General features: G+C 39.5%; 1 protein-coding gene, 3 non-coding genes and 1 pseudogene across 8 annotated transcripts; 4 read left to right on the forward strand and 1 right to left on the reverse strand.

The window, feature by feature from the left end:
* Nucleotides 1-6,427: 6,427 nt before the first annotated feature.
* Nucleotides 6,428-11,168, forward strand: LOC103718877 (ubiquitin-ribosomal protein eL40 fusion protein). Its single transcript, XM_008807877.6, has 5 exons — nucleotides 6,428-6,599; nucleotides 6,749-6,835; nucleotides 6,935-7,037; nucleotides 10,112-10,178; nucleotides 10,970-11,168. The coding sequence occupies exons 1-5, from the start codon at nucleotides 6,497-6,499 to the stop codon at nucleotides 10,994-10,996; spliced, it is 387 nt and encodes a 128-aa protein (XP_008806099.1). The 5' UTR covers nucleotides 6,428-6,496; the 3' UTR covers nucleotides 10,997-11,168.
* LOC113463512 (small nucleolar RNA Z266) lies at nucleotides 8,535-8,623 on the forward strand. Its single transcript, XR_003387854.3, has one exon. It is a non-coding gene; the product is annotated as a small nucleolar RNA Z266 (small nucleolar RNA).
* Nucleotides 8,784-8,869, forward strand: LOC113463513 (small nucleolar RNA Z266). The gene has a single exon (XR_003387855.1). It is a non-coding gene; the product is annotated as a small nucleolar RNA Z266 (small nucleolar RNA).
* LOC113463514 (small nucleolar RNA Z266) lies at nucleotides 9,024-9,110 on the forward strand. Its single transcript, XR_003387856.1, has one exon. It is a non-coding gene; the product is annotated as a small nucleolar RNA Z266 (small nucleolar RNA).
* Nucleotides 11,169-14,839: 3,671 nt separating the features above from the next.
* Nucleotides 14,840-24,562, reverse strand: LOC103718892 (pentatricopeptide repeat-containing protein At3g26782, mitochondrial pseudogene; annotated as a pseudogene). 4 transcript variants are annotated; one of them, XR_016397978.1, is made up of 3 exons: nucleotides 22,264-24,562; nucleotides 17,902-18,305; nucleotides 14,840-17,227 (listed from the first exon to the last, which is right to left on the reverse strand). The product of XR_016397978.1 is annotated as a pentatricopeptide repeat-containing protein At3g26782, mitochondrial pseudogene, transcript variant X3 (transcript). The 4 variants fall into 4 exon arrangements; XR_016397979.1 differs by having other exon boundaries at nucleotides 14,841-17,153; XR_016397977.1 differs by having other exon boundaries at nucleotides 14,841-17,222.
* Between the last annotated feature and the right edge of the window lie 219 nt (nucleotides 24,563-24,781).

Raw genomic sequence — 24,781 nt, forward strand, 5'->3', positions numbered from 1 at the left:
TTGAAAATCTTACAAAGAGACTACGAGGAATTCTTTTCATGTCAAGGTATCGGAGTACTTCAGTCCACCTCCTAGGAGGACACAATGCAGCATCAAATCCTTCACAAGGCGTTTGCAACACCAAAGGTCGAGTTTTTGACCCAAATTTGATCAAGTTGCAGTGCATGAAGGCCTCTACATATGTGATGCTTCTCTAATTCCATGTTTAGTTGGTATAAAATCCACGTCTTACTATTTCTATAGCTGCAGAGCATGTTAGCCGGCATTTAATGCAAGATGTCCTAAAATTCAAAGCCACAACTCAGCAAGATCAACTTATGGGGATTGACTTAAAAGCCTACAATCACAAACAAGGCATAGAGTATGTTGACAAAATTGTTGATTCAAAACCAACCATGAGGACTACCGAGAAGGTCATGATTAAAAAAAACATGAGAGGCTTTATAGGGGGAATGCCCTGCACAGTTCATTTAGTGATGAAAATGGATTCAGATAAAGATTCTGATGAAAAACCTTTGGCTAATGGAGAGCCGCATCAACTTCTCAAAGGAAGGGTTGGAGGGTATGCCATCTCCCCAACTGTGAACAAGGATAAACTCTACATTGTTGATGGGAAAGAAGATATGTGCAGGATAGATCATAGAACACTATACATGCAATCCATGTATTATTGATTATTCCTCACCTCAAATTGTGGTTCAAGTCAATGGCAAAAGAGTTACATTACTTACCTTGCGAATGCAATCTAACTAATATATCCAATTAATCTTGAAAATTCTTCTTAGAGCCTAATATTCCAAAATTATACTTTTCATTAGAATTTCATCAAATTAATTTAAAAATAAAAATTCTAAATTCTAACATCCTCACAGGGCTGACCAAGTAGGAGTGCCAGATATCTCAGTCGGTCCGATCAAGTGAAATTCATCGAATCCTGCTTAGACTAGGGCATAGATGATTCAACAAAGATCGGAGTGATCAAATCTAGTGTTTGGCGGGCACCAGGGTAGGGGCTGACATGCCATCCGACGATCCTAGATCAGGACCTTTCACCGGGATTGACCCAAAATCACGAAGAGAAGTATCTTACTGGTCTATCATCTCTAAAGAGAGTAGAAAGAAAGTCTAAATAGAGAGAAAAACTTCATAGAGAGGCTCTCGGTCCGGGTCCAATCAAAGGTCTGAGTTTGGTTGTCAATAGCAACCTAGATCAATCGACATATCTGGCCATGAATCAAGAGATAGAAACTTTATAAAGAGAGAAAAAGTGGGGAAGAGAGAGAAAGGAGAGAGGAAGAGAGAACATGATCTCTTTCTCTAGCCAAGGGAAGAAGAAAGGAGAGGCAGAGGGTCGATGCGGTGGTGCCTTGAGTCAAGAGACTCACAGCCGCCCACTGTGGGTAGCGCCCGACGGCAGCCGACAGCAACAAGCAGTGACGACTAGTGGCATCAGATCAAAAATAGGAGTTCCAACCCTCTTAAATCGTAGAACCGAAGCATCTCGGCGACCAAAACTCTAGTGGCCATAAGCCACTGCGGGGAGCGGGAGGGACAAGTGCGGATGACGAAACAAGCTAGAATCAAGACGAAAAACGATCGATCCACCAAAATAGGAGAAATAGGACATCATCCTTTTCTACCAAAAATTCGGCAATCACTGACCTAATCGGGGCTCTCGACGACCCCAAAAAAAGGAGAGAAAGAGTAGCTCAAGGGAGGCTGGGTCCTTACCTAGTTTCCGACGACGGTTGGCCATGGCAATGGCATTGACACAATCGACGGCTGCAGAAGAAATCGAAGAGGAATCCGCGATGACTGGGTTCTCCGGTGAAGTGGAAGAGGGATGATGGGGGAGCTCTAAATAGAGCTCGGTTGCAACCAAAATTCACCCAAAGTCGGATTCCATCCGACCAACTTGGGGAGGAAGAAGACTCCATCGGGAGTCCTCTTCTTCCCAAGTACATGCTGATTTTTTTTTTTGGGGCCAACTCCTTTGAGCTAATTACTCTGGGCCGGTCAAATGAATTGGGCCCAGATACTGGGTATCACATTAACATACTAGAAAAAAATAAAACCTACAAGTGAATTCGTGAATAGCCTCAGCTTAAGAAAATCTTTAGCACTGCCTCACCACATTAGATAGAAAATTTTCCAATATGTTCCACCATAGATACTCCATCATCACTGAAAACCAAGTGAATTCAGGCACTTTATATCCTTTGGAAAACTCATAGACTTGGGCATACGATTCTAGAAATGGCTTTCTATAAATTGGCCTATTAACTGGTCGATACAGGAAGTCGAGTTGCTCTCTAACCAAATCTGCCAACTGGGCTAAATTTGATGGTGATTGATTTCGATCGTCCTAATTTTGGTGCATTATGCATTGATGTGGGGGTGCGTATATTTACAGCTAAAACAAAAGATTCCAATATATTACAAAAGGGTCGACATCAGTTACATTAAAATTCTTTTTCTATATTTAAGAAACAAGCGTGGAACCAGATAGGTACATCCCTTGAGGCAGTACATTATCAATCAGTGGATACCCCAATTGGCCCTAAATATTGATAGCTGAGTTTGATAGAGGTATCAAACTTATCGCTAGACTTGCTTGCTACAATAGATAACTAGATCCACCAACATTAGCATACGGTACTGCGTTATCCACCGAAGCACATTACCCCTCCAGGACTAACATTAATTGAAGGGTTGGGTAAAACTCCTTGCCCCATAGCATTCGTAACTGCATCTATTCCATATGATGGGTTTGATTCCTTCCAACACTAACCACAACTTCAACCGCAAGCTTACTTCCATTCCCGTACTAGCCAATAAGATCTCTACTGGTAGTTACGCTCGGCTTATACCTCATTGAGGTAGTTGCTTACAACAGGACCTTGCAGCCTAATAGGAACATCGATATTCTATATGTAGGAGTCCATCCTAATGATTCTCCCACATAATACTCGGCCTTTCTTTTATCATACAACATAAGTTTTTGCAAGTGAGGCCATCCTAAATTTTTTATGATTCCATATTGCAAGTCTTGGACAGGTGACCGACGTGTAAATTGGGGAGTGCCTTCAAAAATCTGCAAATGTAGGGATGTGTTGCAAGACATCTGTTAAGATCAATTCTTAACTAAAATGGCAATCAACCTATCAATTTGCTTGGATATTTGCATAGAAAAATTCTCCCATTGACTAACTAACGGTCTTAGAACCGTTGCAAATTGGCTTATCAATGCTTCCAAGAGATCCTTCTGACTTTCGTCCAAATAATATTTGAACTATGTGATGGTGTCGCACATCTACCCCACTACCCATCAGAATGATCCTATAATTGGAAGCTGGCCTTCGTGCCGGCCAAAATTATGTTTGGGAAATACCCCTCATTGGGTTTCACTACTAAAAGCACAAGGTTGCCATGATGGTGGGGAATTTTCCATCCATACCATCCTAAAAACCTATTGCTCCTCCGTAATAAAGGAATCTTCAATAGGATTTTCTGGTTGCAACATAATGGAAGCTTGAATATCAGTCTTCTTCTTTAGCGGTATTCTGCGTAGTGTCCCATCAAGTATGCCAAAAACTTGTTTCTCTTAATTTCAAGCCAAAACTGGGATACCAAGCAAATGACAAAGTGAGGAGCTTTGCGCAACGTGCCCCTGGCCTATGACCGAAACTTGAAGAAGATGAGATCGGATTTGAATGCCTTGAAAATTCAAGGACTATCAAGGATAACAGAATGCTTCCTACAACTATTGTAAATCTACTATAAAAACTAAAGCAAAGTAAAGAAGATAACATAAAAGAGATTTCATTATTTTGGAAAAGGGTCTCCTGTTCTAGTTATAAACTTTCTTTCATACCCTCCCATCTTCTTATATAGTTACATGTAGTGGTTAGTTATTCCCTTCTAACTGTTTACATTTTCAAAATTGAGATAAGTGGATCTCTCCCACCTAGAACTGGCATTGAACCTTGATAATATCCAATCTATTTGTTGGGTGCACTCATCATATGATTAACTTGATTCAGTTGGCCCACTGGCCCATATATGTGTGTAGATATATGGTGCAAACAACTCTTTAATAGAAAGAAAAATATGTGGCTCTTTTTCATTAGGCTCTGCAATCCCTCGAGTGATTTATTTCTCTTGGAAACCATCGCCCCATTGTTTTCTCAAAATCAATTTCAATGGTAGTGTCTAGAATAGAGGTATTTATGGTGGTTGGGGTTTTATTAATAGAAATTCCACAGGTGTTCTCATTGCTGTAGGTGCTGCAGGGTTTTGATACTACAGTTCCTATGGCTAAACTTCATATAACATGGAAAGGTTTGACACATGCTATCAAAACTTTGGAAGCCTCGCAAATTATCTTGGAGGGAAATTTTTTGACAGTTATTAGGTGGTTATCAGCCTCCACACCTCCAGATATTCAGTCTCATCCTTTAGTGCAGGACTATTAGCAAATGATTACTTCTCTTCATTCTTTTGAGATGACTCATGTCCATCAAGAAGTAAATAGTGTGGCTTATTGGGTTGTAGTTTATGTGGCTAATCATACTGACTATTTGGGCTATTGTTTGCTCTAATTTTTGGGTCGTAGTCCGTGTCCCATCCTGAACTGTGACATTTGGTCTGACTTGCTGCACTCTTTTACTTGAAATCGAGGTTCTAAACCCAAATCCATGAGATCTTTCTTTCCAATCTTTTATAAATATTCTGAGTGTGATGATCAATGCTACTTTACCCTACCATAGGCTCTCATTGTTCACACTTGAACTAGGACCATATTATGGAACTCTACAATGGCTCCTTCCCAGCTCTTAAATCTCTTATATGCTGATTATAATGGTTGTATCTATTCAAGAAATAGACAATGTATTCCATTTTTTTTAAAAAAAGTGCGGTTGAAAATTTAAACCAATTGCACCATGCCCTGTATAGGCCTAACCATGATCTCATGCCAATCCATGGTAGTTGTGGATAAGAGTTGACATTAATATAGCCAACTGAGTCATTGATAACTCTCCAAGTGCACCTTGTCATAGCATATTTAAGCGAGAGATGTTGGATCTTGATTGGTGGTCACACCCTAGCAAGATAAGGTGTGACATGTGGAGCGTAGCCCTAGTGGCATCCTACAACAACTATTAAAAAGAGGAACAAAAATCCTCTAGTGCATGTACCAAAGAAGATCATATGGGGCAGTGTTCCTTTTTTGCCATGCATCCTATCGCATCCATGTTAAAGTAGAAACCGAAGAGTTAAAGCAGGACGAGACTCCTTCTACTAACAAAGTCCGTCCATCTCGTGACTTAAAATAAAGAAATATGTGAAGTGTCGTCCATGAGGCTATCTACCGGCATCCTTCTCTTCTTCCTCTTCAAGCCATCCTTCCTTCTCCTTTCATCTGTGATACTTTTCTTCTCCCCCTCGAATCCGTATCTCCTTCTCCAAAATACAATCCCTTTCTCCCCATAGCCATGGATTGTGTTCACCAGTATATATATAGACCTCTATGCAAATTAATACATAGTTCAGAACATCATGTTTGCTAATACATAATACATACCCAAGTAATATACATTGGGATTTTTGATACATTATTTAAGCTTCTTTGATATATACCTAGTAGCGATCCAATATAAACCTCCAGACATGAATTCCAAAATATTTTGTTCACTAGTACATAGACATGTCCAGGTGATACATACTCGATGGATTTTGATCTATATATTGTAAGCTTTTCGGGTACATACCTAACACCAATCCAATATATCTTCAAGCAAACTAATATACAATTTTCAGAATATTATATTTACCAATATACAATATATATATGTGTCTAAGTGATACACACTCAGTAGTTTTTGATACATACTTTAAGCTTCCTTAATACATCCCAACAACAACCCAACTTATACCTCTAGGCAAATTGATACAATAGTTTTCAAAACATACACAATCCATGGCCATATGATATACACTTAGGATGGATGCCTTCAAGACTAAGATTCAAAGGAACTCCGGGAAGAGGAGGAAGGCATCATGGACGAGTGGAGAGGGAAGGATGACTTGATGAGGAAGAAGAGAGAGATATAGGTGGAGCCTCATACCACTTATTGAGTAACCAAACAAGCTTGGTGTGCATCCCAAATAAACCTGATGTGTCCAAAGTTGGCAGATTGATAATTCTAAACCAATTTTCATCAAGACCTGTTGTTGCTAGGCCCATAACTTAACCCCAGTGGGTTTGTTTGGGTTGTGTTTTGGGCCTCATTCGGTTTATGGTGTGGTCCCTCGACCGGGCGGTCTAGACCGGGAAGCTCAAAGAGCTAAACAGGGGCAATCTCGTCATTACATCGCCACAAAATGAAACCCTAGATTGGCGAAGTGGACTACGCCTATAAAACTGAACCGCCGTGGCTCTCATTCCTGGGTTTAGAAGTGAAGAGGCTCGAGGGCGCGAGGGGTCTCTGGAACGATGCAGATCTTTGTGAAAACCCTAACGGGGAAGACCATAACTCTCGAGGTCGAGAGTAGTGATACCATCGACAACGTCAAGGCCAAGATCCAAGACAAGGAAGGTCTCTTTCTCCTCCTCCCTCCCTCCCCCTTTGCTTCGTTCCAGTTCATTTTTTACGAATTTTGTCTTATTTTCTGGAAATTTTAACGATTCTGTTTGATCTTCAAATTTTTAATTTATTTTTTAATGATCGTTTTGTCCAAATGTTAGGCATTCCGCCGGACCAGCAGCGTCTGATCTTCGCCGGGAAACAGCTTGAGGATGGACGAACCCTCGCCGACTACAACATCCAGAAAGGTTTTAATTTTTTGTCCCCAATTTCTCTCTCGTATGTGCTGGTTCCAGATCTGTAGGGTTTTCTCTCTGACGAGTATTTTGGCTGATTTGGTGATGTAGAGTCGACGCTGCATCTGGTGCTGAGGCTAAGGGGAGGGATCATAGAGCCCTCTCTCATGGCTCTGGCCAGGAAGTACAACCAGGACAAAATGATCTGCCGAAAGTATGCCATCTTAATCTCTCTCTCTCTCTCTCACCCCTCTTTCTGGACCAAAGTTTTCACCTTTGAACTTATTTTTGTTTTGGCCAGCTAAAATGAAGTGTTTGCCATGTTTTTATATGTCTATATTGAATTCTTTCGTTTTCTATACTAAAAAAGATCTATGGATTTGTTGGCATGTTTGTTAGCATATGATGTTCCTTGTTGAAAAGAAAAAGTCGAACGTGCTATTGGAACTATGGGATATAGCCTGCATGCTTTACATGTGCTGTGAAGGTCACCATAGGTCCGAATATCTAGGCTTGCCTAAACTTTGTCACCTGCTTTGGGTTTAATGGCAGTTGATTTTCACGGGCGAAACATGCGGCCAGTTTGTACATTAAACCCAGGAGGATCCAAATATGATTGAAATGTTTTGTGACTGTTTTGATGCTTATAAAACTTAGTATCAAGCCTTTTAAATGTATAGTTACTGTTATTTATGGACTTTTGCTTTCTCAATATTGTTGTATATTTGTTGCTTCAAGCTGTTTTATGTTATATATTTGGGATCATTCATGTTACTACTCTAGTTATGTAAATGAAACACTGCTTCTTGTTGTCCTCAATTAAAATGTTAGTTGTCTGAGACTTTGAATGCAAAATTTGGTCAGATAATGCATATTAAGGTAGTGAAATCAAATTTGAAACTTGAATGTCCTGTTATTGGTACATTTACCTTTATTTGGCTGCCATTCATCTCACTAGTCATACTTTCTTCTTTTTCTACAGGTTTGCCAATGGATTTCAGTTTTGCTACTTATTTTTTTTTATGCTCGGATAAAATTTTCAGTCTGCTTTTCTTTCTCATAATTTCGTTTAGTTTTCTGCTCTTCTCTAGAAGAATGTATATTATGAGCAGGGTATGGTATTTTTGATTTTCTACCAGGTCTCCCATGGGGACCTGGCAAGTATGGTGGATCCACAGTGTCTTGGCTCTGGCCTTTATTTTGTCAGTGCACAGGATTATATGTGGTGGTGATACCAGCATTAGTGCATTTATGATAGCATGATGGTGATTCTGATTGTTTGCTTTTAGGCAATTTAGCGTGGCCCTTAAGATCGCCTTCCTTTATGTATGCCATGTGGAAGCGTTTCGAGTCATAGCCACGCAACATTGATGCCCAGGTTCCAAAGAGTCCTTGTTTGGTACCTTTCTCTTTTCATTTTGTTTGGGAGGTTTCAATTTGACATTTGGGGTTTACCCTTAAAGTAAAACCCAAAGATGAGCTTGTAGCTTTCTGCTGCCCATCTTTGGTGTTTTTATTTGGTAACCTGCTGGTCAGTTTATTTATTGGATCTCCCATTAGATGGAATGGAGAAATATTTTCATTTTTTGTGTTTCCATTGTTTCAATGAACATCTTTATTCTGGTTAGTTCTATTTTAAGTGCTTTGAAATCTTCTGATGCATTCATGGATAACCAACATGCCCTTTTGGCAACCATTAATACAAGGAAATATTTGGCAGGGATGATGAATCAATTAGATGTGCGAAGTTTTCTTATGAGCTGAACTTTTGAGGCTTATTGATATTCTGACCTGTCAATTCTATAACATCTGTACGTTTTGTTGACGAATATTTTTAGCTTATGATTCAAGTGCCCTAAACATTATTTCATTTCTAATTATTAAATAATTGATTCTACATAGTCTAATCCATCAAAAGGACAATTTATGTATCTTGTAACAGTCAAGCACATAAGAAAATATATGGCAGGTGTGGTATCAATTAGATGTGTGAAGTGTACTTATGAACTCAATTTAGAGGCTAATTGATATTCTGACCTGCTAATTGTATGTCAATGCAGACTGATTGTATAATAATTTAAATTGCAATATTTTGAATTATGAACATCTGATTATGCCAGAGCTCTCTACCATCCAGTTGATTTCACTTTTTTTAAATGATAATCAATCTATTTTTCAGCAACCAAATATGTAAGATAACTTGTGGCAGGAGTGATGAATCAATTAGATGTGCGAAGTTCTCTTGTGAGCTTAATTATGATGCTTATTGATATTCTGACTGCCAATCACACATCAGAAGTAGATTTTTAAACTCAATTAGGTTTATGTTGTTAAAGTTGTAGATTCACTAGTTCATTTTGGCCTTTTCTGCAATTGCTGATTGGGTAGTGCCTAAGTGGCTTAGCTGCAATGTTTGTCAATTTGCAAAGGATTTGTCAAGTTCTGGCTACCTTTATTAGGAATAGTTTGCAGATGCATGTTATAATGATGTATGTCAGGAGTATACATAGACCTTGAAATTATGTATTGTACAAACCCCTTTCTACAGTTATATATGAGATGAAACAACTGATCTCTATCCCTATTTGCAGACCTGGTTATTTTGGTCTTTGCTAATCAGATCTCAAAATTTATTTCGAGTGCTTGACACCGGCCAATCCAACCCTAAAGGGATATACTTTTTAGATGTGTTTTGTGCATCCACTCATCCAGTGTGGTAGATTTCAAATGTTGCTTTCTCAACATTATAATTTGGTGGTCTTCCCCAAACGAATACTCAATTTATTTTTGTCGTCATTTAATCTTTTATTGTTTTTGAAAGACATTTTGGATTAATTGCTCTGGTTTAAATTGTAGCAATGATGAACAAGTTATTCTTCTTCTATCTTATTAGAGTCAACTCCGGCATGCATTTCTATCCAGGATCACAATCTTTGTTAAGCCAACTCAATTGTTTCTTGACCATTTTCATAGGGCTACCTTCATTTTGCACTAGACACATAAATCTCACTTTATGTTGTTGCCCGAATTCTTGATCAAGGAAATGTAATCCAGCTAAAACAATTTCTTGAACTCTTTATCATGCTTCTTCCCATTCTTGGCCTGCTGCAACCTATGCTTCCCAGTAATCTGACCTACTTCACCTATATTTATGAACAGGAGAACATGAATTTTTGAACCCAATTTTCTTATTTGTGCTTTCCTGTTATTAATCTTCAGAGACATGTCAAAAATAGAAAAATAAAATTCACTTAAATAAGCTGAATCTGACATTTTCTAATTGTGTAGGTGCTATGCAAGGTTGCATCCAAGGGCTGTGAACTGCCGGAAGAAGAAGTGTGGCCACAGCAACCAGGTAACCTCCTCGCTGTTCTTTTATCCTGCAATATATCGAAGTTGATTTCATGTATGAACTGGATGGCTCTGTTCCTGTTTTGGTTGTCAGTTAGTATTAATGTAGATAATATTTCATTTTAATCTTGGGCCCTCAATTTAATGTCTGTAGTCAACATTATTTCTGTAGCATGCATCTGCTTTGGTTCTGCTGGCAAATACGATAGGTTTTATTGGAAATCATGTTATCTGTTTTTTCATAGAGGTTTTGTGAGCTGTCAAAATTTTCAAAATAGTATTTATAAAAACCATCCAAGGAAGCATTTCGGGAATTTGCCTGTTCTGTTTGTTTGTTTTTGCTCTGCAAATTAGTAAAATACCAGAGATTGACATTAAAGATAGCATTTGCACAAAACTTAAGCAATTTCTTGCTTTTATTTTCACTCTTTTTCAAAAGCACTAAATTCTGACTACCTAAAAATTTAAATATTTTTACAAACGATTTCAGAAAAACAAAAGGGTTTTGTCAAATGTTGCTCCGTCTAGTTAATTTTTCTTGATATAGCTTTTGGAACAAAAATAGAAAACAAGAGCAATACTGAAGAGGCCCTCATTTCTTTTGGGTTTTGTCAAATGTTGCTCCGTCTAGTTAATTTTTCTTGATATAGCTTTTGAAAACAAAAAATAGAAAACAAGAGCAATACTGAAGAGGCCCTCATTTGTTTTGGTTTTTGTTTTAATCTGTTTTTCTTAAACCTGACAAACATAACAGCCCTTTGAATCAGTCTTACAATGAATTTTACTCTTTTGCAGCTGAGGCCTAAGAAGAAGATCAAGTAAATGCTTGCGTGGAAGAAGTTTATTTTGTCCTGGAAAATCAGACCATTTTACAGATTAGCTTGGAATCTAGGCTTCTCTTTTCCTAGTTATATCCATGTTAGACTACCTCGAGCTTGTGTTTTGAACTATTCGGTTGTTTAACTGATAAAAATAAAAATTTGAATTTCAAGTAGCCTTTTGCTTTATTTTACTTTTAGTGATCGTTATTTCAGAATGCTTAATCAACAATATGAACTGGTATGCCTGAAAGAAAGTGAAAGCAATTCACCTTCCTTGTCGACTGGTTGTTAATGGACGTTTCAGACATCAGTGGTGCCTTTTGCTACTGTTTTCCAGAGAATATTCCTGTCTGAAGCTCCTTCTAAAACTCTTTGTTCGGAAGTTGGATATGTAAATTCCAAGTCTCGGTACATGCAATGCGCGTGTAGCGAAAACAAAAAAAAAAAAAATTGTAGAACAAAAACAATAAAATCAACATAAAGTATTATATATATAATCTTAAATTTTGTTTAAGTGAATGTGCAAACAATAAAATGAAAGGATAAATTGAAAATGAAAAATTAAATAAAAATGATAACAAATTAAAATAAAATAAAAATGATATCATTTTTGTAGCATGGAACAAAAATAAGATGAATAATATTTAAGTAGTAGCCAAAAACTTATCATGAGGGTATATAATGAAATAAATTTGTTTCTCTATTCTTTTGAAATGGGATGGAGAGGAAGTGAAGTTTATGATCAGACTGGATTACTTTATGGGCATGCCATGGAATTAAAAAGAAAGACTTGAGGATTTTTAGCTACTGGAATGTTATCTATACTATTGAAGATTAAAAGCTAATTAAAAAGAATTGAAAGATTGAAAGTTAATGAATCAAAAATAAAAGGATTAAAGATAAAACCAAGTTGAGAATTTCATAAGAGTATTCAACCAAAAGGGTTTCTTTTCTGTTCCACAACTTCATGTTCCTCTGCTAGCCATTTGAGTAATGCCTTTTCCTCTATTTCGCCATGTGTTCGGTAAATCATCGCGACTACTCTTGTTTTCTCCGTCGCTTACTTGCTTTAATTTCAAATTTTATATTGTTCCTCCAATTCTTCTGTGAACCATATTTTGGTTTACACCTGTTGGTATTCATTTTCCTTTTTTTTTTTTTTTTTTTTTTTTTTTTGCTTTGGCAGGTTCATCATACAATGCATGTACGAAACACCCAATAAAATCAAAAAATACAAACTCACGGAGCCTCGTGGCAGCTTCCTCTCCCCTGGCCACAGTGTACCCTGAGTGGTGAGCCGTGTAGGCAGCCATATAGTCGGCCGTCCTGTTGGCCTTTTTAAATACATGCCTGGCTTGGAAGGCCACCCCATCCTTTGTCATTATTTCTATATCCCAGGTCAAGGGGTGGTCTATGCTCTCGCCCCTCGGATCCTTTTGAATCCACCTGATCATTGTAATCGAATCGCCCTCCAAGATAACCGAACTAGTCTGCAGCACCCGCCTTGTATGTTGAAGACTCGCCTAGGCAGCCTGCAGCTCCGCCCGAGAACTGACATGTCGAACACCTGGCAGCCGCCTGCTGCCACTACCCTAGAGTACGGATCCTGTATAACAAAGCCCGCACGTCCTTATGCACTTCCATCCAATACCGACCCGTCAAAATTGATCTTAAAAAAGCTTGAGGGTGGGGGCTTCCAGGTGAAGAACACCGTCTGAGGGTCTGCCTGAGTAGAGAGGGAATTCTAGGTGTCCCGTACTATCAAAAATCCATCTGAAAAGGGGGTGGGGCTGATCTTCGTCGCTTGCACTCGAGCATACTCCGCAACAAACGTCGGTGACATCCTGCGCTCTTCAAACGTACGAACGTTTCTTGCTAGCCAAATTTGATGCGCCGTGCAAGTTGCTCAATGGCCTTCTGACGTGTTAGCGGACTGCCCAACTACTGTCGTATCACCTATAGGAACTACAGCCTCTGACTCCAGGCCTCCTGCGGAATCCCTGCCGACTGCCATGTCAACCTCGCCTAAGTGCACTGGAATAGCACGTGGTCCACTGTCTCGTCAGCATCGCACGTCCCGCACTCAGTGGGAATTCCTAAGCCATGCCTGCTCAGCATTGTTCTCGTCGAAAGGCGGTCCCATGTCACCTTCCATAAGAAAAGTGCTGCCTTCGGGTGAAGCTCGGACCTCCAGATTCAAGTGTAGTCCGGCTCTGGCTCGTGCTCCTGCTGGATAACTTGGGAGAGGTCTCTCAATCCGATACTGGTTCTGCTCGAGGTGCCCCAAGCCTGGACATTTGGCCCCGCACATTCCAGTACCGAGAAAGACCGGACCCTCTCAACAAAGTGTATCCCAAACAGCTGTCGTAGCTTGTCTCATCTCACTTTGCCCCTCCTGGTGCTAAGAGGTGGCACACCAGCAGCCCCTCAGCTGCCTTAACATCAACCGTGGCCGGCCAGCTTCTTAGGCGAAGGGTATCCAACCACGGGTCACCGGTCACATCGATGCTCCGCTCATCACCTATCAGCCACCTGGCTTGCAATATAATGGGATGTACATTGATTAGTCCTATCACACATTGTTTTCATGTATTCTCGACCTATGCAATCAGTTTCTTGTAGCTTAGTCCTATCTTTTGTAATTTCTCCATTTAATCTACGTTTTTAGACGACATCCCTTTGGTGAATACACCATGATCAAGGTTTCTCAGTCTGTCCTTGCAAGCATACCTTATCCTTTACTAGGATGTCTTGGTACTCGACTTTTTTTTCTTGGGTGAATCAACTCACTTCTAATGATAATGTGTGATAGCTATGTTGAAAACAATTTGCGATGTGTCATGCACTATTTTTACGACACATCTTCGAATTTTAATCTTCGGTCAAGAGGGTAATCAGATGTATATGACACCACATCTTTGATTCCAATTTTTGTTTGATTGATTTCTTTGCCTGCTTGGTTCTCATTAACCTGCACAGTCAAATCGTCTTCTATACCATGAATGGCCATCACTTGGTGCTACGTGTTCACATCCTCACGGGCCATTCTAAGTAATATGAATGGTGCACACAGCCCAAAAGATTTATAAGGATTCTTTTCCTTTAAGCCTTGGTATGGTGCACCTTACTCTTCTATGAAGATTATCTTAACTTTTTTATCACCATCTTCTGCAAAGAAAACCCTAGTTACGAGTTTTCTTTCGATCTCCTTGCTTAAATCTTCCCTTGCTTGTCATCTCAATCACCATGAACTTTGAATCGACCGTTGTCTGATCCATGCTCACCAAGTTGAGAAGAAGAAAGAGCAATTAGCAAGCTCCGATCTTCTTGACTCTGTAAATCCACATTTATTAATTCATGACTCCTCTGGTCTCCTTATCTTAGGCTCCATTTTCGAGCATGGTGTCCTTCCTTATTTTTCCTCTATTTTTCTTCTTCATCATGAACAAACATTTCTTCTTATTTTTTTTTTGGTACAACGGCGGGTCACATCCAACGAATGTGAATGCAAGCAACAAAATCAGAAAGCAAAATGCTACATAGCAAATCTGGCACCGGCCCATGATCTGTCCAAATGAAGCCTCCGGAGTGGTGAGCCGCAAAGGACGCCACCTAATCTGCAGCACCGTTCGCCTTCCGGTAAATGTATAGCCTGATGGGATGCGCGCTGTCTCAATAGTCTATGAACGTTATCAGAGGCCCAACTTTAGGACTTCAATCTGGAAGCATCCCAATCCTCATCGATCTTGGCCTGCTAAAACAGCCTATGGAATCATTGGCTTGACCATGTTACGAACTAAGGTTGGTTTGGGATCAAAACAGACTATCTAGCATTATTTCCTTCTTTAGGTTTTTCCTCCAATTGAGAACCTGTCTCTTCTCTTGACTGCCTTTTGTTTCTGGTCACCTTCGACCAATACACCTGAATCATGGAATATCCACCCCCAACCTTCTAGAGTTAGAGATTCTCTTGGACCTCAGCCCTAATTTCTTCCTACATGCTTCCTAACTCACCCTTGGTCTTGATGTAAAAACTCTAGAAAGATCTGTTGAAGTCATATTAACAGCCATCTTAGGAAATAAATCTCCATCTACCAATATCACATCCTTGTCTTTTTCTAGGAACTTTAGCCTGCCATTCATAATAACCCTCTGAATTGCATTTTGAAGCATGACAAAGTTATTTGTGCTATGACTCACTCCATTGTGCATTTACAATCCTTGTTATCTTTTCATACTTCGGGAGGAGGGTTCTCATGTCCTTCAAGTAGCTTAATCTATTTATCTTAGCAAATGATCAAAAATTTAATTTCGCTTTCTTCTTGGCATTACCTTTAGGACTGATGGTTGAACCTGTATATTCAATTTGCATAAGGCTTTAGAAATATAAGGCTTGCCTATCAAAATTTCAGCCATGCCAACCTCGGCCTCATCCTGATGCATAATCACATGGTCAAATTCAGTCTCCACAACTAAGATATCATAATTTAGAAACCCTTCTCTGCTCATCTTTTCTCAAATTGCTTCATAAGTTAATCACCTGCATGGTTAGCTGGACTAGCTCGAAAAACTTTTGTCCTACAAACTTCTTTCTTAATCTAAGGTTGAGGCCATTTTATGCAATTTTAATATATTCTGCGTCTCTAAGCAGAGCATAACATCTATTTCTAGCTCACTTAAAACTTGTCATATATTTTTGACTGATTCGCTAGGTTATTATGTCAATCTAGCTAAATCGACCATGGATACTTTGTACTCAGTTCTATAAAATTATGTATAAAACCGGCACTCTAAATCTTGCAAAGTATGAATAGAATTAGGAAATAAATTAACACAAAAAACTGACCGGGTCGGCAAATTTGCGAAGAGCCTAAGCTTAAGAATATCGTTATTTCTGGCTTCTCCACACTGGAATGAATGTTTTCCTATATATTCAATAGTGGATATCCCATCATCTCCAAAGAATCTCAAAAATTCCGGAGACTTATGCTCTCGAGGAAAATCATATGCTTGAAACCATAAGGCATCCTATAAATTAGCCTTGTTACTGGCCGGTAAGTGAAGCCTAGTTGATCCCTGATCAACTCCATCAATTGCACCAAATTTTGTTGAATTAGACCATGATCAGAAATATTTTGATTCAAGAGAGGTTATAGAACAAGCCATTAAATATTTGGCTGATACAATGGAATCCAATATAAATTATAACCCTCATTCTCTGCTTGCAATTGCCTCTCGGCCTAAAGATTTGGTAGACGAACTCAAGCTTGAGGATACCGCATCCATTGAGGCATTTCCCCCACAAGCTGTGTGTTCTGAGGAAAATCTAACCTGTGGAACAAAAGATTGCCCTCCAATGCTGATACCAGGAACTATTCCAACCGAAGAAACTATTGCCCCCAAGATATGCTCCCCACATCTACCTGACCTCTCATATCGAACCCGGATGCATGTAGGTACTTAACAAGCTTGCTTGATCCCATTTGTAGGTAAAGCCTTCATCATATCACTTGAGCTTCTAGAGATTGAATCTTTCTAAGATCTTCACACCCCTATATTGTAAGTTAAGAGTGTGCTGACCTATTAGTCATTAGGGAACTGATATTAGGTAGTTCGATAACTGGAGAGCTGGTCAATGGAAATTGTGACAAGCAGTGCAGATCCACCAACACTATGGCTAACCTCTCCATTTGCTTAGCTATCTCAATCGAAGACGTATCTTGTTGGCTAATGAATGCCTCGCTACCATAGCAATCTAGCTCATCAATACCTCCGAAAAGTTGTTCATTCAAGTGGAATTTAGATTGTATAATCGCATCACACGGTTGTCCTGCTATCCACTGTAAAATCCCCAAATGTGGAGTCCAGCCTTCAAAACCATAGTCCTTCGATGGGCTTGAATTGAGTTGTGCCTCACAGATGGTGGTGGTCTGAACCTGCCATGCTTGTGGACTATGTTCCAGTAGCTCTGCTTATGGCGCCTGCTGCTCCTCAGGAGCACTATGGGCAAAATTTTGGAATTGAATGGTTGCATATCAATTCTTTTCTTGGGCATAGATATGCCAAAAACTTGTTTCCCCCTTTTCTAAAATGGAATGGAGAGGAAGCAAAGTCTATGATCAGATCAAATAACTGTGCAGACATGCCAGCGGTTGTCACTGGATCAAAAAAGATAAATGGATTCAAATGTCTTGATCTTCGAGAACTTTTAGCTATCAGAATGCTACCTGTGCTATCAAAGATTAGAAGCTAGTTAAAGAAAAATAAAAAGATGAAAGATAAAACCGAGTTGATAATTTCATGTTCAACATACTGCAACTAGTTATATATGTTTCACTGTACAATGCTACAAAATGCTATGAAATCCATCCTTCTGGTAACGTGTATGACTCTCAAATCGAACTCCCATAGTTACCGGAACAAGTTACCTTCTATACCTCTCATCAAACTCATGCTTTGTTTGTTATTGATAATAAGGAAAATGAGATCCCAATGCATGTGTAGCTAGTGTTGATACAATTCTGCTATTCTGAACAAATAGCAAATTAGAATCCACCAAAGGGGAAATCACTACTTTACAGTGTTAATTGATCGTAACATTTCTGATTCTTGATATTAAGACTTTCTATAACCATGACCTGGTACACATTACAACCTTGCAATTTTTGGACACAAGCAATAAAACAAAAAGATTATCCGAAAATTCATGAATCAATCAAGAAGACATATAAGATAATGCTGACAGAAAACATTGAAAGAATGCTCTCCGCCAACATAAACATACGGCGACATTTTCATAGAAATTGCGGCATAGCAGCTAATCAAAGGACTTCCTATTTGTGATAGATAATTATGGAAACCATATATGAGATTCAGTTTAGGCCATTGGTGCAAGACCAGCCTTACCTAAATCTTCTGACTTGTGGCAGCATCAATCTTGAAGGATTTTACGAGGAAGGAATGGCTAATGCCAGGTCCTGACTGCTGCAGTACTGGACATGAACAAGTTCCTTGACAAACACAACCATGTTCCCAGGTTGGAGTGTCTTGAGTATAGAGCTTGTATGTAGTGTCAACAAATCCAACTTCTAGGTAACCGCCTGCAAGGAATAGGAGCTCAGCAGAATAAGAATGAGTATGAGGTGGATTGCCCCTGCCCGTCGAGATCTGGGAATTCTGCCTCGGTAGCTTTTAAGACTCTGAAGGCCTTTGGTGGTTCTGAAGTGATCAGTGTTCGCATTCCAGTGAAAGTGAAGAAGCTGCCTTCGACGATGGTGGGATGGTAAAATCTGAGGTAATGTCAGGATCACCTGCAAGTGCCACATAAGACATGTCCAAGGTAAGCAGTAGGAAGAACCAAGGCATTGTTGAGAACATTCAGAGCTATGGTTCTGAACTTCGAAAACTTGTGAGGAGCTTAGCATAACCCATGTATTTCTATATGTTTGGGTGGATTGTAAGCCTTGACCATGATATGGCCATGTTGTTGATATGGTGGCAAGCTGAAGGAAATGTCTAGGGCAATTTGTTCTTTATCCTTTGGCCTCTTGTCAAGTTATGACAAAAGAAGGGACCCTTCTGCTGAAACTACCAATTGAACTCCAATGAGGGGGAAAAAATAGTTATAAATTAAACAATTAGGAAATGGCACGCCTCTAATCTTTGATTATGACATTATCTGAATAGATCACCATGGAAGATGTCCGTGTCTCGAAGTCCAGAGGCCATCAGTAGGTCCCAGTTTAACCAACAAAGAAATGACAGAAACAAGGGAAAATTTGTGGTTGAAGTTCAACTTAACCAATACTTTCAAAAGGATCCCTGGAAGAAACATTTCAGGACCTGCTTTATCAGGATGACAGGAAAGGTCTATTCAAATTCTTAGCTCAAACCTTGGAATCCAAGAAAGATGGTGACTGATAATATCAAGAAAGCCGAGCACTGTCTGGCAGCTCCTTCTCCCATTTATCTTAGCCTTTTAAAGTGGTAATGAGATGAATGAGATGTCAGGGTACAGATGATATAGTTTTTGAATGAATGCTAAGCTTTTGACATTATGCAGGAAACAGAAAAATTCTCAATCCTCATGGAGCAATATTAATTATTATAGAAAGTAAATGCACATAAAATTCCTATAACATGCCTCCTGAGCTTAATCTTCCGTGTCTTTATGGCAGTTTTGTTCTCTTTGGATGGATGGAGACTGAAACAGAAGTGGCACACTGACTCACTGCAGATCTTATTTCTGATTCCAGTGAAGCAAGTTAGAGATATCAAGTCCAAAGTGAGTTAATGAACTGAAAATTAGCCATTTCAGCAAGACTTAATTAACAATCTAGATTCCTGATCGGGTTCTTATATCCTTGTTTTGGACAATCCTACATCAACCATCTTTCACACTCCTTACTATGTTCAGCTTTTTTCAAAATTCACTAGGAGATAGAAGAAAGGTATTACTTATTGCATAACATTGATCTATTTTTCACATAACTTAGTTTCTATCTGGATTTTTGTAGGTTATCTATGATATATTACAAGAAAAAAGGATTTCAATTATTTTTTAGTTCATTATCCAAATAATCCCTATAACCCTCAAAATCAAGCAAACAACATCCCTTTTCTAGGCTATATGTAGTCTTGGTACCACAAAATCAAGAAATCCTCTGTCAATTGATGCTGAGATTTTTTTTTTCCAGAGCAACTTTGAGAAGAGAGGGTTGCTAGCTTATTCAAGCAAACAACATCCCTTTTAAATTCGACAAACAAGAATTTCCAGTATGTATAGGGAAGAATGTAAAGTCTGCCTTGCAAAAGTGCTCTAAACTCTCAGACACAATTAATATAGAAACATATTAGAGCTTTTAACATGCATCTTCGAGCTTTTTCTTCATTGTCAACTACTATTTTGGAGTAATGCTGGTGCCACAAAAATTTGCAGAATTTGGAAGTGCTCTTAGCATTCGATAGCCATAGAAATTATCCTCTTAAAAATTAAACAATTGTTATTGGTGGAAGTAGTTGCAAGTTGTATAGGAAAATAATGATACTTTGGTTTCTATAAACAAAACTAATATGCATAAGACTAACTAGTTGCAGAAATAGCAATCTTTGGGCCTTGACTTCTGCAATACTGGTAGTGAACAATTAATTCCCTTGGGGTATACAAACATGTCCCCTGGTTTGAGACTCTGAGAATATAGCTTGTTCTGGTGTCCACAAACCTCACTTCAAGAAAACCATCGACGAGGAATAGGAGCTCAGCAGCACAGGGATGAGTGTGAGGGGGATTGACAGTGCCAACAGGATACATCAGTATGAAATTACAGACTTCTGGGAATTCTGCTAGGGCAGCTCTGAAGACAGTGAGGCTTTCGGTGGTTCCAAATTGATCACTCTGCACATGCCGGTGAATGGAAGCTGCCATCAACAGCAGTGGAGTTTGGTGGGAGGACAAAATCTGAGGTGAAGTCAGGATTACCTGCACGGGCTACATGAGATGGGGCCAAGGCAAGTAGGAAGAACAAGACATGATTAAGGACATTCAGGAAATGACTGCACATTAAATTGTTAGTAATATTATTCCTACACTAATTTTTTCTCCATCTCCGTTGATGCTTATGCTGTCCTTGGATTAATAGACAAAACCTAAATGGCACATCTAATTTGCAAGTCTTCTGATTGCACTGGAGAAGGTTGCTGTTGGGGATATGACTGCAACTTGACGGCTAGCTCATAAACACCATGAAAATCTTAGCTAAACTTACATCACTTGGTCCTTACATCCTTCTGAAGGATTATCACATCTCCTCCATCTTTGATGTTCCTTGTGGTCAGCTTTATTTCATATTCATGAGGCGATTGAGATGATTAAGGGCGTGATCCACCAACTTTACATACTATTAATATGTTTTTCTTACGACATGCATGGTTTTGTTCATATGTTCAACTGTATTAAACTACATCTATGTTTTGTACATGGCCCAGATAAAGGAGGAGGGTTGCAATAGGTTGAAGCTCAACAAAAAACTATAGTCATATCATATGAACAAGAATCATGGTTTTGTTTATATCTAGGTATTTTTCTTTTACAAAAAAGATGTTGGGGATGTAACTCGGGGTTTGAACCTTAGACCTCTCCCTAGTAGAGAGGAATAGCAACCAGCTGAACTATGATTGTGCAGCATATGCAGGAGTTTATTAGCTTCTTTTCTACTATATATGCACATTAGAAGGAAGTTATGCTTTCTGGAATGTACAGATTAATCCTTATAACCTGCACTTAACCAGCAAATCATATCTCATCTATATGGGATCACCCACATTGATCAAAGTATGACAAGGCAAGTCTAGTAAACTTTTTAAAACTGGCTGAATTCTAACAATAAATTCCTATGAATTGGCAGCAGATACTTGGCCAAATTACTTGTTCAAGTTGTTTTGATCACCCTACCCGAGATGAATCCTGAAATATAATGGATGAAAGCATCTTTCCATTATGATCCTATGCAACTCCAACAAGCAAGGAGCCTGTGATGATACTACAATGGTGACTTGGAGTAAGTTTATGCAAATGATTAGCAAACCTTAAAGAGTCCAAATGCATGAATAGATTGTATAAGGATAGGAACAAATGTAAGATTGTTATTTGGTAAGCAATGAGTCCAATGATAAGCCAGATACTCTAACTGAAAATTACAGCAAGACAGAACGTGTCTATCCTTAATATCTTTTCTGATCAAACAAACATCTTTATTATGTTGCCAGAACTGTAATTCTTGAAGGTGTTGATAGCATAGTTAAACACAAGTTTTGGCCATTATATGCTTTCCAGGCAATTTTTTGTTTCTGGGCAGCAGTCCTAGTCAAATTTAACAAACTAATGAGAAAAAGGTCATACAAACAATAGCCAATGAAATTCACAAGTCAGTTTCATTTTAGCCAAGAACTCATGACTTAATAAACAATAGGCTAAGCCCTTTGTCATCTTGACAATCAGAAGTTTTGATGCTCGAAAAAGAAGAAAAAAAATCCATATCTTATAAGCTCCACCAGATGGAGAAAGAGTGGCATCCCCAAAGTATATATGTAGCATTAGTAACGATTTTTATTACTAGCCAAACAAAATATCATATTATACCTTTTTTGAGCCATAATCATGATTTAGAAGTCTTTATAAATGTATATTTGCCCAATGGCATTAATAATATCTATTTTAAATTATGAAAATATGCTAAATTATAATACAACATGGTAGGAGACTGGAGTTACCTCATTGCAAATTCAGTTTATCACCAATAGTCCCCACAAGAACAGCACCCTTCTTTAAAGTGGTGAAATCGGTTTGCATCTCGAACAATGATCTCCCTCTGTACAATAGCCGATACCAGCTTAGTAAATGTGTGGCAGTCCCCACAGACTCTAAGGTTCTTAGCTATCCTGATTGTTGTTCCATCAGCTGTTGCAATGAGACCAAACGCAATCGCCAGCTTTTCACTGTGAGTGTATAAGAACTCTGCTTTAAGTTCCTCGTCCACGTCATGCAGCACAAAATTTGTATCAGGAACGTAACCAGCCAACTCCAACTTCTCTCTCAGGACCTTCAACATTTCATAGATCTCCTTTGATTGAGGATGGCTCTTGTCACCCACTCTAAACTGATAAGCCGTGTTATCAATCTCAATCCATGTCCAACCAGGAGTCTTCTTCAATCTCCTGCTGGACATCAAATCCCTTACCTTGGCCACATCTTCCCACCTACCCGCATTGGCATATATATTAGAAAGCAAAATGTAGTAGCCAGAATTTCGTGGACCAAGTTCGAGAAGGCTTTTGGCAGCCTTCTCTGCCAGCCCTACATTCCCATGGATCCTACAAGCACCTAACAATGCACCCCAAAAGCCCTCATCTTTCTCTAAATTCATTCTGTTTGACAATTCCAGTGCCTCATCAAGTTTTCCTGCTCGGCCAAGAAGATCCACCATGCAAGTGTAGTGCTTCAAATCCGGTTCAATCGAATAGTCTCTCTTCATTGAATGGAAAAACTGCCGACCTTCATTAACCAAACCAGCATGACTACAAGCAGATAGGATGGAAACAAAGGTAATTCGGTTTGGTCGAATCCCACTCTCCAACATCTGAGGGAACAACTCCAAAGCTGCTCTACCATGCCCATGAATCCCATAAGCCGATATCATAGAGCTCCAAGTAATGACATTCTTTTCCTTCATCCGATCAAAGATCTCCCTGGCAGCATCCATGCTGCCACATCTGGCATACATATCGATCATTGCTGTCCCCAAAATCACATCAAATGAGAAATTTCTCCTTGATATGTAATCATGGACCATCTTAGCCTTATGCATGGCCCCTAGCTTCGCACAAGCAAAAGCAACGGTCACCATCGTGACCTTATCAGGAACAATTCCTTCTTCCATCATTTTGTCAAACAAAACCAGAGACTCATCAGGGTTCCCACACTCGGCATACCCGGAAATCATGACCGTCCAACTCACCATGTCCCTCTTCGACATCTTATCAAACACCTTGCGAGCATCCTCAACAAGCCCACATCTGGCATACATGTCGACTAATGCTGCCGACACAAAGAGATCCGAGTGAAGCCCAGCCTTGTAAACAAGATGGTGGATCTCCGTACCCAATTGGACTGACATTGTATCTCTACACACTCTTAATGCAAAAGGCAGAGTGTAGTTATCAACCCGAGAGCCAGAACGAATGTACTCTCTAAAAATTCTCAAAGAATTCTCGTAATCTTCAATCTTTGCAAACCCACCGACCATCACACTCCAAGACACATTGTCCCGCTCTTTCATCCGGCAAAAGAGAGCATGGGCATCAGCCAACGCCCTGTACTGCGCATAGATATATACCAGCTTGTTGGCGACGCCGAGGTTTTCGATCATTGAGGTGGTGATAGCCAAGGCATGAACCTGCTTGACCTGGGTTGGGTTCCAGCATTGCACCAGGGCCGCGACAAAGGATCTGGGATCAAGGGAGATGGGGAAGAAGCGGGTCTCCGGGACTCGAGTTTCGAGATTTGAAACGATCCTTTGTGGCTGTGAAATGGACTCTATAACCACGGGTGCCACCGCTGCCACGGCCGAGGAAGAAGAAAAGAAGAGATTTTTGGCTTCATGGGGATGGAGGGAGAGACGTAAACATTTAAATTTGAGCATGGGATTACTAGCCGTTAGGAAGGGAAGAGAGGCTCGCACCATATCCCACAGGGATTTATGTAGGGGCACCGCGGTGAGGTTAGCTTGGATTACCGCGGTGGACCACGGCTACCTTAAAAGCAATGGAGAATCTGACACGTCTGTGAGCGCACTCCCGCTGCCTTTATCCGAGGTTAAGTGAGAGAGGAGGAGAGGGAAATGGGTTTGGTTTAGCTTTGGTGGATGTAGAGATGGGAAATAGGTGGAGAAAACTTGCTCTCCTTTTGCTCCTTGCTCTGTTTCTTCTTCTTCTAGTGGTGCAGTCGATTGGCGCCAATGATTCAGGTAAGTTTTTCTATCTGTTCCTTCTGTTTTGATGCTGTTTTCTGGTGCTTGAGTTTTTTGTTGCTTCCGCTTTTATTTTTTTCCTTTTTCTTTTTTTTGGTGGGGTGGGGTGGGGTGGTGGTGGTTATGAGAACTTGGTTTTGAGCTGTTATTGGTTCTGATAGATGATCAGTTTGTTTATGGATTTCCGTTTGTATGTTAAAAGTATGCATGTGAATTTAGATTATGAATAAGGATTGAAGAAACTGCAATGAAAGGGATTCCAA

Source organism: Phoenix dactylifera, chromosome 12, assembly GCF_051530095.1.
Source record: "Phoenix dactylifera cultivar Ajwa chromosome 12, Ajwa_hap1_PhDact_Kaust_v1.1, whole genome shotgun sequence".
Taxonomy (NCBI): domain Eukaryota; kingdom Viridiplantae; phylum Streptophyta; class Magnoliopsida; order Arecales; family Arecaceae; genus Phoenix; species Phoenix dactylifera.

Excerpts from the sequence above, each read along its gene's own strand:
- LOC103718877 (XM_008807877.6), top strand. The coding sequence starts at position 6,497 with ATGCAGATCTTTGTGAAAACCCTAACGGGGAAGACCATAACTCTCGAG. Across the intron at positions 6,836-6,934 it reads CGACTACAACATCCAGAAAG|AGTCGACGCTGCATCTGGTG; the intron begins GTTTTAATTTTT and ends TTGGTGATGTAG. Across the intron at positions 10,179-10,969 it reads AGTGTGGCCACAGCAACCAG|CTGAGGCCTAAGAAGAAGAT; the intron begins GTAACCTCCTCG and ends ACTCTTTTGCAG.